The following is an 11,263-nucleotide window of genomic DNA, read 5'->3' as shown; positions in this document are numbered from 1 at the left end:
TTCTCCGAGTGCCAAGCGATTAATTGGGCATGATTATCTAATGGCAAGCCATCAATAGAATTGCATCGAAGGTAGATATATTTTATGTATATAGACTTGCATGTCGGAGGAGTCAACCGCAAATGTAATTTACATTTACTCGTGGGCATCGCATGCCTTCCAAAATGTGTGTTGCAGTTGCAAATGACAAATTCGGGAAAGTTTTCCAATGCTGTTTTTTTTTGGCCAAGTTAACAGCTGTTGGCCGAGATCACGTAGGGTTACAAAAAAAAGTGGGGAAAAAGAAAAAAAAACCTTTAACAATGGCCCAGGTCGAGGGTAGAGGAACTGTGATTCGAACGGAAGTGAGAAGCGAGCTGGGGGCTTTTGGCCACCCAAAAAAACAGCTGTTGTAAATCAGCCAAGAGAGCCAGCGTCGGTCGCATTATGGCCAAAATGAGCGTGAGAGAGCCGACGTTTTGGTTGCCGCTCGTCGTTTGTCGTTTGCCGATATAAAAGTGCAATTTGGATTCGCAGCCAGCGCAGATACAATTGTGGCTCCATCGAGGTTTCAGTTAGAGTTCGTATTTGATTTCGAATTTGAATACCAGTGCCCGCGTCGTCCCATCGTCCAAGTGTGATCTAGTACCGAGCGTAGACCTTAGCAACATGCAACTCCTTTTGGTGACGGCCACCTTGGCGATCTGTGGTGTGGTGGTCAGCGGACAGCAGGGCGTGGATCCCGCCTACCTGAGGCAGTACTACCAGCAGCTGCAGCAGCAGCAGCAACAGCAGGCTCAGCCCCACGATGGCACGCCCATTTTCGAGCAGAACTCGGAGCAGACGCAGCAGTACGTGAACTCTGGCCAGCAGATCAGGATCAAGGATACGGTGGCGGAGCAGATTCGCGCACAGCAGCAGCAGGGCTATGTGGCACCATCTGTCCGGGATTATCAGGTGGGTTTGCTTACCACATATAAGCCATAATGCGATCTCTATATGGTTGGATCTGCAAACGTTTCGCAGCAATATCAGCCACAGCAGGCCGCCTACCGTCCACCTGCCCAGGCTGCTCCTCAGCCACCCCGCAGGATTCAGCAGTCCTCGTACCAGGCTCCTTCCACTTCGGTCCTCGGCAAAGGACAGCACAAGTTGTCGCTGCAGCAGCCAAACGAGGAGGAGGAATACGATGACGTAAGTAGACAGTGCACAGCAAACATTTAAAACTAATATCATACAAATAATGGAGATATGCACAAGTAGTATTGAAACAAATAGGTGAAAGAAATAGTTTAGCAGATACTTATGGAACACAGTAACCAGTTTAAATCAATGCTACCTCCTAATGAATAATGCCTAGAGAAACAAGTTCAATTAATTGAACACAGCCATTTTGACACATTATATTCAAGTGGAATCGATCCTCTTTTTGCGGTGCACCCAGCTAGAGTTCGAGTGGGACTTTCGCGCACTTTCCTTTTCGCTTCACTGCAGCAACAGCAACTGCAGCAGCAACTGCAACAGCAACAGCAACTGCAGCAGCAACTGCAACAGCAACTCCAATAGCAACAGCAACTTCAATAGCAACTGCAACAGAAACAACAGCAGCATAATTACAATTGAAGCATGCAATGGCATCGGTGGAAGTATCGGGGGATAAGGGGAGTGACTGTGACTTGGGGTTCATTAACCACAAAGAGTGTGGATTTGGCCATGGCCATATGTGTGTGCATCGCATTGTGCATGTTCATTGGCCCGGGTTCGCTCCTGGTCCGGTCCGTTTGGCCACTTAGCCACATAGCCACCGGCGATTGTTTATGGCCTTTGCATGCGGAAGCTGGCGAATATCCGTTACCAAAGTGACCATAATCCATCAGGCTTAATGCGGCGGCCAGTTAACGAGATGGGATTGAGGTGCTCAGTTGGCGTGTCATCCTTTTTCCCACTTAAAAATTGATGGCCCAAACAAAGTTTGATGGGTTTTTGTCAAGGAAACGGTTACATGATATACAAGTAGCTAATTCATAACCCTAACATTAAATAGAAAAGTGATAAATAGACACAAGGAAATGGTATACATGAATTCTACTTGCTTGGTTCAAAGATATATTATATTAAGTAATTGCACTTTACAGCTCACTGTCTCCGCCAGACAATCACTTTCAAATGCGACCCATTTACCCCAATCCCCCCAGTCACCACTCCGTGCCCAAAAGATCTGCAATTCGGAGCCCAATTCCCACAACAATGAGCTCCAGTGGACATGGCACGCATTAGAACCGGCTTGCAAACTGGCTTTGCCTTTCCAATTTTTGGCGTGCAGTTCTGTGGGCACTCAAGCTCTTTGTTTTTTGGGCCACCTCAGGCCTTTAAGGCTACTTAAAATGGAGAACGAGGAATCGATTTGTGATAAGTGATTTGGGGCCACGCCTTAGAGCCACGATCTTCTTGTTACCTTAACCCAGTTGCCAACAATCTTAGATCCGATTGTCTTGGCCAGCCGAAGGCCTTGCTGTCATTGGATCCTCACCAGAAACTGCGGGGAAATCGCAACAACCTTGTGCATAAATTATCAAATGCCTCGAAGTCTTATGGGTGGTACTTCCATCGCCTGGTTGCATAAACATAGTTCGCAGTCATCGGATCGCTGCAACGGACCGGCACTTTGAATCCGTGCGATCGGACCATTAAAATATATGCAAGCGGCTCCAAATTACTTTCACTTGTGCGTGATCTGCGATTTGGAGCTCGGAGTTGCACAGCCTACGCGCTTGCGCCTTGTGGCGTTGATGGTGACGTAACCAGCGTCTGGACACGTTTTTTGGGCCAGCCTCTAAAGTGGGTCAGCACCACGTTGCAGTACGCATTTGAAGTCCCAATCGAACCCCACACACCCACAAAGTGTCCCCTCGGATTTCATTTCTTTGAGAAAATGAATGGGAATCGATACGGGTTTTATTGCACAATTTAATCAGTTTTCAATGGTCAATTACTTATACTCATATCTTTAATCTATCAGTAAATGGCTACTTAAATATTTATGATCTCAATTTTTATATTACATTTAATTCAAAACTTTAATGCAACATGGAAAGTAATAGAAATTAATAGCATTACAGGAGAGTAATATTATACGTGTGCTGAAATTAGATGTGATTTGCACTTAGATTGCGTACCTATCATATTAAGTTACAGTTTCATTTAAATCCTGATTAAGTAACTAATGTCTGAATGATTTTTGTTTTAGCAAAACTCCTCGTACCAGTTTGGCTTCGATGTGAAGGACGACGAGTTCACCAACTACCAGAACCGCAAGGAGATCCGCGATGGTTCGGTGATCAAGGGCAGCTACTCGGTGGTGGACTCCGATGGCTTCATCCGCACCGTCAAGTACACGGCCGATCCCAAGGAGGGCTTCAAGGCCGAGGTCATCCGCGAGCCCACCGACATCGTGGTGAAGATACCCACTCCGCCGCCGCCGACGCAGTTGCTCCGCGCTGGTGGCCACAAGGCCCAGCAGGAGTACAGCTCCGGACCCAGCAAGCAGCAGTATCAGCACCAACAGCACCAACAGCAGCAGCACCAGCCACAGTACCACCAGTACCAGTAGGGGATTCGATTGGAGCAGATCGGAGACTCTTGTCGAAACACTCTTGAAAGTTCCGCAAGTCCATGTAGTTTGTAAATATGCCGAGACTCGATTGGCACGAGATTATAACATTATTCTATTTTATGACATTCATTTAGGTTCGACTTTCTTGTTTAGAATATTAAATTAAAAGTTTCAAAACACTTGTTGAATAATTTTATTTGAGGCGAGGTGCTAAAATCAAACCAAAGAAGAAGTAATACAAATTTTCCTCACCCCACTTTCACTAAAACTTCTTCTCAGTTTTTGAAAACCCAAGTAGCTTAAGATCATCTCAGACTGTCCAAATTGAGGTCACACCAATGTCTGCCAACCCAAAGGTAAACACATTTTATTTGCGTATAAATCAATGTCCTAACCCCCGAGCAATTGGCAAAGTTCATAAAGGACGAGCACCAAGAACCCAGTGACACCCAAGGCAGATCTAAGGACAACCCGTTCGGGCAGTCGCTGACAAAGGCCATCTAATGGAAGTTCTCACAGTGGATCGTGGTCACCGAAGACACGGCTTTGGATTCGGACCCGGCTGGACCGGTCAGACCGGTTGTCCTTTGGGAACTCACGCCGCAAAGGCAATAGGAATAGCAACACCAACAGCAATCGCATTCGCATCGCAGTCGCATCGCAGTGTCCTTCTGCAATGTCCTTGCATAAATTAGACGAGCGTGTGAGAACTTTGAGCAGCCGAATATCCCCGGCTTTGATGATGATGACCTTATCGCCCAAGAAGACGACGGCCGGCGATTACGAACCGGTTCTGGACAGTCTCCAGATGATGAGCTGAGGTGCGATGACTGACAGCCAGTCGGGATTGCTTCGCTAATGACCCGCATAGCGGTTCAAAGGTCTCGTAACCCATTTACATAGAGTATAGGTTCGGGGACTTAATATTGATCTGATGCAAGGATCCCGAACATGTGCATGGTCATTCGCGACCGGGGACGTTCCAGCAAACAACTGGACATTAGGCCAGGCCGCCGGGCATTTGTGTCATTTGCTCGGCCGTCTTGGGATGGATATGCAAATGAGGCAAATGAGGCGAGTGCAACCCCCGAGGTTACAAGATAATACCCTCACACATCTTCAACCCCTTCGTCCTGCTCCTTGGCAGACGCACATTTACATATCCCTTACGAGCGACCCGCATGATGGACCGACTGTCTTGTCCTGTAAGTGAAGTAACTGCAGGACATTCGGGTCACTTGCAGGAACCAGTTTCCGGCTAAAGGATGGCCCGTCGCCAGTTGACCTTTTTGGATGGCCCAGTGCCCGCTGAACTTGTGTAACCGGTTGGACAGTCCACTTTTCCGGAGCGGCGTGAGAAAGTCTCAAATCTTTTCCGAAGATGACCTAAGACAAGAAGCTGAGGAAGCTGAGGAAGCTGCATTTGTATGCAAATCTTTTGCAGTGCTCATTCCAATTTCACGCCAAATCATTGCCCTTAAATAAATAATACGCCAAAATTATGAAAAGTCACGATTTATGCGAGTTCGGATGGGTATGTACAGAGAGTTTCTTTTCAATTTGTTAGGGGGAGGGTAATGAAAAAGAGGAGTATGCAAACTGAGGTCTGATCTCAGAGTTTTCCCTGCGCCAGATCCCAACGGTGTTCGCCGTGGCCTCCTTGACGATCTGTCCAAATCACCTAAGTCCGTCGAGCGGTTGGTTGGTTGAGAGGGAGAAAGTCTGGCGAATTATCTGGAAATTTATTGAGTTTGCTCTCAAGCTCGACTCACCTCGCCCTTGTAGCGATTCGTGCCTCGCTGCGACTCAAATCGCTTTTCCTGCGCCTGCGGATGCTTCAGGACGTGACCATGACTCCGCGAATCGGGAGCATCAAAACGCATGAAAATATCACTAAAATATCACATAGTAAAATAAAGAAAATATGTCCAAAACAAAGGGTTTCAAATAATTTGTGCGCTACATTATATAAATTTAAAATCATGCAGTAATTGGGCTTGCCTAATTGTTGGTTTCATTTGTCTGAATAACAGCCACCATTTTGTCCGAATTATTTTACTCACTTTTCACCCTTTTCCCTCAAACAATTTTCCTACTTAAAAAATTGTGAAGTTCATTGGGTTAACAACCACCATTTTTCAACAGGAAAATCCTATTATTTAATAAGTAAATGAACCACCACCGCAGTTTCGTGATAATTTCACCCATATTCAAGCCAAATTTTCTGAGTGATTGCATGAAAATTTATGTTAATAAATGTTTGAAAAAAGTGGATGATTGATTGGAGGCATGCTAAGAGCTATTTCAAAATAATGAGCAACCACCACTCTTCAATTATATCTCAACCCATTCAACTCACTGAAAGTACTTGGTTTCCTTGGCACTTCGGTCACTTGGACTTCTGGTTTCGGCCACATCCGTGTCCAGATCCTTGGCATACCTCCTGGGTCGTTCGGTTTGGACATTCTGTGAGGGTTGCTGCTGCTGCTCCTGCAACCTGGCAATGCGAGGTGGAATCACGTGCAACACATCGCTGGTAAAGAGAGCCGGTGGCACATTGAAGAGTTGCTGCGGCTGCTGTTGCAAGTGTTGCTGCTGCAACTGCTGCTGCTGCAAGTGTTGCTGTTGCTGCTGCAAGTGCTGCTGCTGCTGTTGCAAGTGCTGCTGCTCCTCGGCGCGACGTTGAGGTTGCTGCAGCGAAACGCGTTGCACCGGCAGATAGTTGCCTTCATATCGGTACTTGGCCAACTCGGCATGTGGAGCGATGGTCCGCTGCTGGTACTGGACACTCTGCTGCGGATACAGGGGCGGGAGGGGCGGTGCAGGAGCGGGCAACTGCTGCTGCTGGTAATCCAAGCCCAAGGGCTGATAGCTGGGTCGATAGTTGAGCAGCTGGAAGTGCGGTGTCTGCTGCTGGAAGTGAATCGCCGGCGCTGGAGCCGCACTGTAGCCGCCCACAATGGGCGTGGCAGCTGCAGCATACTCAAATCGCCGAAGACGCGGTGCATCGTAGTACAATTGTCTTGGATGATAGAAGACATGTGGCTGCTGCAACAATGCTGGCGATATGAAGAATGCCAAGAGCAGGAGCAACAGTGGCATCTTTAGTAGTCCGTTTGGCTTTCCAGGTGGCAGATCCATCGCGTTGCACTCTCGTCAAATTTGTGGCAGCATTTTGACAACAACATAGCCATTTATAGTTGGCCACCTTTCGGGGCTTGGCCAAAAGCCGGAAGTCACTTGCCCAGCGATCAGCGGTGTGTGAAATCGATCGACGCTGCTGCCCCGGATTGTGCAATGCTCCAACGGTCAGCTGCAGGTATTGCTTATATAAGATATGCCAAATAAAATGGGAAAAATTTTAAATACAAAAAAGAAAACAGAAAACAGTGGAAAATCAGCTAGACTGACGGGGATGAGACCCAGAATCAAACTGCTGGCAGCTGGCGGCCTTAGCCATCATCAAGGTCAAAAGCTTGGGCTGTTTAGCATATAAAAAGTTTTTCGGCAAATTCATTGTCAACATCTGGAACTTCCGTTGACCGTTAGAGCCGGCCATATCCAGTTCTGGCTGATCCTGATTGGTCGCACCGCATATCCTGGCAGCCTGTTGCTTCGTTCAAGGGGTTGAAAGCCTGCGAGGTGACCTATAAGCACTGGGCTTTTCAACCCCCTGTCATCGTTGGAAAATCACCCCCTAGAATTCCGGCCAGCAGAACCTTCCTCGTCGAGCTGCGCAGTTGTGTAGTTCATTCGACTTCTGAAGTTGAAACCCACAGCAACACCAAGAGCAACTCCTCTACCAAAAAACCAAATCCATAGCGAAACCCTATTTGGATACACCATCGCAAACGAGTGAAAAGGTGAGTGCTTTTGATAGTCATAACACATTTATAATATAGGGACACGAGGTCTGTTCAACTCATCAACATGCATATGTACGGGTACAAACTCCAGATCAACCAAAGTTACATTATAGATACGATTATAATACAAAGATTGTGGCCTCCACGATAGAGACTGCTGCAACAAATTTTCAGTGCTTTCGATTTGGTTCAATACGGTTCACAACAGAGCCAGAGAAGATTGAAGATCGGTGGCCTAGTCCGCCATGTTGACATTGTTCATGCGCATCTTGGCGAAGTCCTCGAATACAATATTGTCGTCGTCATCCTGGTAGTAGCCCTTCACATTGCGATGCTGCTCGATGGACTTCATCTTCTTCATGGCATTGGAGCGCTTCTTCTCGATGGTTCCTAAACCGCATCAATGAGATCATAAGCCAGAAGTGAGGGGGGTAATCTTCTAGAGCTTACCCGGTGCCGGTTGGAGCAGCTTGAAGGGCACATCCGTCTGCATTTCGCCTCCCAGAGTGCCGCAGTTCAGCTTGATGCGCACCGAGTACGAGATGACAATACCACAGGCATCTCCCGTGGACTTGCCCTCCTGCACCATGGTGGATGAGGCCAGGTTGACATCCTCGTCCTTCAAGTGTCCATCCAGGGCGATACCTGCATGCACAATCAATCAAACTCCATTAGAAACTATCCCAGATTCCAGCAATCACGAGCAATCCTACCATGGCGATCCTTGTTGTTGGCCGCCAGCGGAATCAGGTAGAAGGTCTTGGTGAGATTGGCGCCCGGAGTGATGGGGCAGCCCTCCTTGGTCTCCAGCTGGGCCACGTGCTTGCTGAACTGCGCGTTCACCATGGTGATCTCGGTGTGCTGCACAATGAAGCACTTGATGCTCTTCACCGACTTCTTCGAGTTGTTCGACACCTGAACGGTGGCAGCCGTCTTCTCGCCATGATAGTAGATCTCCCTGTCCAGCGTGACCTCCAAGCTAATCTTGCCGTTCGAGAACGTGAATCCCTTGCTGACCAGCGAGCTGGGCAAACGCTGGCCACGATTGAGGGGAGCGTACTGCAGCTTCTTGATCACCAGACTGACCATGCTGCGCTTGTGCTGGCGATCGTCCTCGGAATCGCCCACAAATGCACGGATGGTGTACTCCACGCCCAGGGGCTTTCCATTGTCGTCGCCCTCCTGCTGCAGAGTGACGGAGCTGGGCGAGTTGGGCGGGAAGTGGAAGGTGAACGGATGGGCGTTGCTGCCCAGTTTGCGGACCAGCTTCTCCTGCATCGGTGTCATCTCCATGTTGGGATTGGTCATGGGCACGATTTGCTCGCGGCACAAGATTAGCTCCTTGGAGAACTTCACTCCCATGACCTCGTCCTCCTCGCGACCATAGCGATAGGTGGTGGCCAATTGGCCAAAGACCTTCCTGTTCTTCAGGTAGTCCGGCTCCACGACGATCACTCCATCGACGGGATCACAGTAGTCGATGTGGTCGATGAAGTCGCGGCGGCCCAGATAGAAGGTGACCTTGCCGTTGGGCGTGGCCTTCTTGAAGACCTTCACGGATACAACCATTCTGGATTATTAGATTGTTTGACTTATAGATCTCTTTGATTCCTGGCAAATGCAACTGGATTCGAGGCTAAGGCGGGCGATGCGCGTTATAGAGTTTTCCGTTCGGCGGAGGAAAATGCGAAACCCAAGTGCCGTGCAACCTGCTTATATACCTTTGCCCTGGCCCTGTCCGTGGGTCTTCATTCTGGCCACTAACTGGATTTGCGCGTTATGCACTTGTTTGTTGGACAATACAATACAAGACACGACAAAGAAAATAGAAGCAGCGAAACTACGTGGAAAAGTGCAAACAAGCTGCTTCTAGGGGTTCGTCTATTTTCTGCGCAGTTTGCCACTTGCCCGAGCAAATTGGCTAATGTCAAGTATCTTTTTCCGATTCCGACCTAGTGCGAGGTCATCTGGCCAACTGTTGAATAATTGGGCATGGTAGGTAACTTGTCGCAGGATTAGCATCCGATTTGATGTTACCGGGCTGTTATCAATTGGCCAGTCTGGTTCTTTCACAGCCAAACATTGGTGGTCAGCAGGGGGAAACCTTAGAAGTGTTAATTTGGTTATGGATCAAACGTCGATGTATTGATTTGTATGTAAGGTGGTTACTATACACACAATTTATTAAAGATATCTGTTAGATAATGTATAAGATATTTGGTAAATATTATAATTTTTCCCTTTTCTTTGCAGTTGAGATCTTAAACCAAGATGCAGACTCAGACACACACCACCGCAGATCGACATGGCTACAGCCTGCGCTTTTCGCCCTTCGAGGCTAACTACTTGCTGCTAGCTACAAGGTGAGTTTAATCTTATAACTTACTAACTAAATGGAAACTAACCTTATACCATTCTTCCAGCCAACTGTACGGTCTTGCTGGAGGTGGTTCCCTCTTTCTGCTGGAACAGAACTCCAACGCCAACTCATCCTCAGCCACAGATGGCCAGAGTCTCGGAGAGCTGTGCCGCCTAGAGTGGTCCGATGGATTGTTCGACGTCGCCTGGTGTCCGTATGCCGCCGATATCGCCGCCACTGCCTCCGGTGATGGATCACTCCAGATCTGGTGCGGATTGGACGGCGAATCGGCGAGCAACCAGCAGACGCCGAAGCAACCGCTGATCTGCCTGCAGGAGCACAAGAACGAGGTGTACAGCCTGGACTGGGGCGAGAAGTGGAACTATCACACACTGCTCTCGGCCAGCTGGGATTGCACACTGAAATTGTGGGACTGCAACAGACAGAACTCCATCACCACCTTTGTGGGCCACAACGATCTGATCTATGGGGCCAAGTTCTCGCCCCTGATCGCCAATCTGTTTGCTAGCGTAAGTACCGATGGACACCTTAACTTATGGAACTCTCTTGACTTTGCAGGTAAACCCCTGATGAGCATCGAGGCGCATGCGAGTGAGGCACTCTCCTGCGACTGGTCGCACTTCGATCGCAATGTCCTGGTCACCGGAGGATCGGATGGCCTGATTCGTGGCTGGGATCTGCGCAAGATGAGGACCCACGTCTTTGAGCTGTACTCCGGAGAGTTTGCTGTCCGGCGATTGGCCTGCTCACCGCACTCGGCGGCGGTTTTGGCATCGGCCAATTATGATTTTACCACAAGGTAAGTTTAACTTGCTTAATTATCTGCATATATGGTTAGTAACAACTCCCTTTTTTAGGATCTGGAATCTGGAGCGTGGCGAGTCCGCCCAGGAGATCAATGCTCGGCACACGGAGTTCGTGTGCGGGTTGGACTGGAATCCACACAGGACCCACCAGTTGGCCGACTGTGGCTGGGACTCCTTGGCCAGCGTGTATACCCCGCAGTGTCTGAGCGGCGAACTGATCGTCTAGGTTTTGTACAGGGCATGCCCACAACTGGAAACTGGAACTGGTACTCCCTAAATACCGAACACACATGTGATAAGGCGCTAGTGGCGTCGAAATAGCCAGGCCTACAAGCTAAACTATAGCTGAGCTATATGCAATGCCTATAAGGAACTGAGGACAAGGACGAGGACTCATCGGCGCAAAAGATGACGTGTAAATAGCTGTGTGATAAACCTCAAGCAGGTGCTTCAAAATGTCAATAAAAGCTTACATATATCACGAGTATTGTATGAATTATATGGTTCTTCTGCTGCGCTCTGTGTGTTATTATGCCCTTCACAATAAGTTTGCCTGTTGGCCTCTGGCTATAATTTGCACGCGGCCCTTGAGTTAACAAGAATTTAACGGATCTCGGAA

At 48.4% G+C, this 11,263-nt stretch overlaps 4 protein-coding genes across 4 annotated transcripts; 2 read left to right on the top strand and 2 right to left on the bottom strand.

Annotated features, from left to right (window-relative positions):
- Positions 1 to 532: 532 nt before the first annotated feature.
- Positions 533 to 3,737, top strand: LOC120448721 (cuticle protein 21). The gene is made up of 3 exons (XM_039630891.2): positions 533 to 936; positions 1,006 to 1,173; positions 3,227 to 3,737. Exons 1-3 carry the CDS (start codon positions 649 to 651, stop codon positions 3,587 to 3,589), a joined length of 819 nt encoding a protein of 272 aa, XP_039486825.2. The 5' UTR covers positions 533 to 648; the 3' UTR covers positions 3,590 to 3,737.
- Positions 3,738 to 5,181: 1,444 nt separating this feature from the next.
- On the bottom strand, positions 5,182 to 6,736 carry LOC120449157 (putative mediator of RNA polymerase II transcription subunit 26). The gene is made up of 3 exons (XM_039631497.1): positions 5,952 to 6,736; positions 5,365 to 5,485; positions 5,182 to 5,273 (listed from the first exon to the last, which is right to left on the bottom strand). The coding sequence occupies exons 1-3, from the start codon at positions 6,731 to 6,733 to the stop codon at positions 5,205 to 5,207; spliced, it is 972 nt and encodes a 323-aa protein (XP_039487431.1). The 5' UTR covers positions 6,734 to 6,736; the 3' UTR covers positions 5,182 to 5,204.
- Positions 6,737 to 7,471: 735 nt separating this feature from the next.
- On the bottom strand, positions 7,472 to 9,130 carry LOC120449589 (phosrestin-1). Its single transcript, XM_039632152.1, has 3 exons — positions 8,172 to 9,130; positions 7,909 to 8,103; positions 7,472 to 7,848 (listed from the first exon to the last, which is right to left on the bottom strand). Exons 1-3 carry the CDS (start codon positions 9,025 to 9,027, stop codon positions 7,694 to 7,696), a joined length of 1,206 nt encoding a protein of 401 aa, XP_039488086.1. The 5' UTR covers positions 9,028 to 9,130; the 3' UTR covers positions 7,472 to 7,693.
- A 563-nt stretch (positions 9,131 to 9,693) lies between these two features.
- LOC120449093 (peroxisomal targeting signal 2 receptor) lies at positions 9,694 to 10,901 on the top strand. The gene is made up of 3 exons (XM_039631400.1): positions 9,694 to 9,821; positions 9,882 to 10,637; positions 10,696 to 10,901. Exons 1-3 carry the CDS (start codon positions 9,730 to 9,732, stop codon positions 10,868 to 10,870), a joined length of 1,023 nt encoding a protein of 340 aa, XP_039487334.1. The 5' UTR covers positions 9,694 to 9,729; the 3' UTR covers positions 10,871 to 10,901.
- Positions 10,902 to 11,263: the final 362 nt, after the last annotated feature.

Source organism: Drosophila santomea, chromosome 3L, assembly GCF_016746245.2.
Source record: "Drosophila santomea strain STO CAGO 1482 chromosome 3L, Prin_Dsan_1.1, whole genome shotgun sequence".
Lineage (NCBI taxonomy): Eukaryota > Metazoa > Arthropoda > Insecta > Diptera > Drosophilidae > Drosophila > Drosophila santomea.
This window is presented reverse-complemented; position numbering and strand designations above follow the sequence as displayed.

What these genes read in the sequence shown, in the direction of transcription:
- LOC120448721 (XM_039630891.2), top strand. Translation starts at nt 649, where the DNA reads ATGCAACTCCTTTTGGTGACGGCCACCTTGGCGATCTGTGGTGTGGTG. An exon ending in CATCTGTCCGGGATTATCAG is followed by an intron (nt 937 to 1,005) that starts GTGGGTTTGCTT and finishes AACGTTTCGCAG; the next exon opens with CAATATCAGCCACAGCAGGC. An exon ending in AGGAGGAGGAATACGATGAC is followed by an intron (nt 1,174 to 3,226) that starts GTAAGTAGACAG and finishes TTTTTGTTTTAG; the next exon opens with CAAAACTCCTCGTACCAGTT.
- LOC120449157 (XM_039631497.1), bottom strand. Translation starts at nt 6,733, where the DNA reads ATGGATCTGCCACCTGGAAAGCCAAACGGACTACTAAAGATGCCACTG. An exon ending in AAGGAAACCAAGTACTTTCA is followed by an intron (nt 5,486 to 5,951) that starts GTGAGTTGAATG and finishes GTGATATTTTAG; the next exon opens with TGATATTTTCATGCGTTTTG. An exon ending in CGAATCGCTACAAGGGCGAG is followed by an intron (nt 5,274 to 5,364) that starts GTGAGTCGAGCT and finishes CGACGGACTTAG; the next exon opens with GTGATTTGGACAGATCGTCA.
- LOC120449093 (XM_039631400.1), top strand. Translation starts at nt 9,730, where the DNA reads ATGCAGACTCAGACACACACCACCGCAGATCGACATGGCTACAGCCTG. An exon ending in TACTTGCTGCTAGCTACAAG is followed by an intron (nt 9,822 to 9,881) that starts GTGAGTTTAATC and finishes CCATTCTTCCAG; the next exon opens with CCAACTGTACGGTCTTGCTG. An exon ending in AATTATGATTTTACCACAAG is followed by an intron (nt 10,638 to 10,695) that starts GTAAGTTTAACT and finishes TCCCTTTTTTAG; the next exon opens with GATCTGGAATCTGGAGCGTG.
- LOC120449589 (XM_039632152.1), bottom strand. Translation starts at nt 9,027, where the DNA reads ATGGTTGTATCCGTGAAGGTCTTCAAGAAGGCCACGCCCAACGGCAAG. An exon ending in CAACAACAAGGATCGCCATG is followed by an intron (nt 8,104 to 8,171) that starts GTAGGATTGCTC and finishes TTGTGCATGCAG; the next exon opens with GTATCGCCCTGGATGGACAC. An exon ending in GCTGCTCCAACCGGCACCGG is followed by an intron (nt 7,849 to 7,908) that starts GTAAGCTCTAGA and finishes GATGCGGTTTAG; the next exon opens with GAACCATCGAGAAGAAGCGC.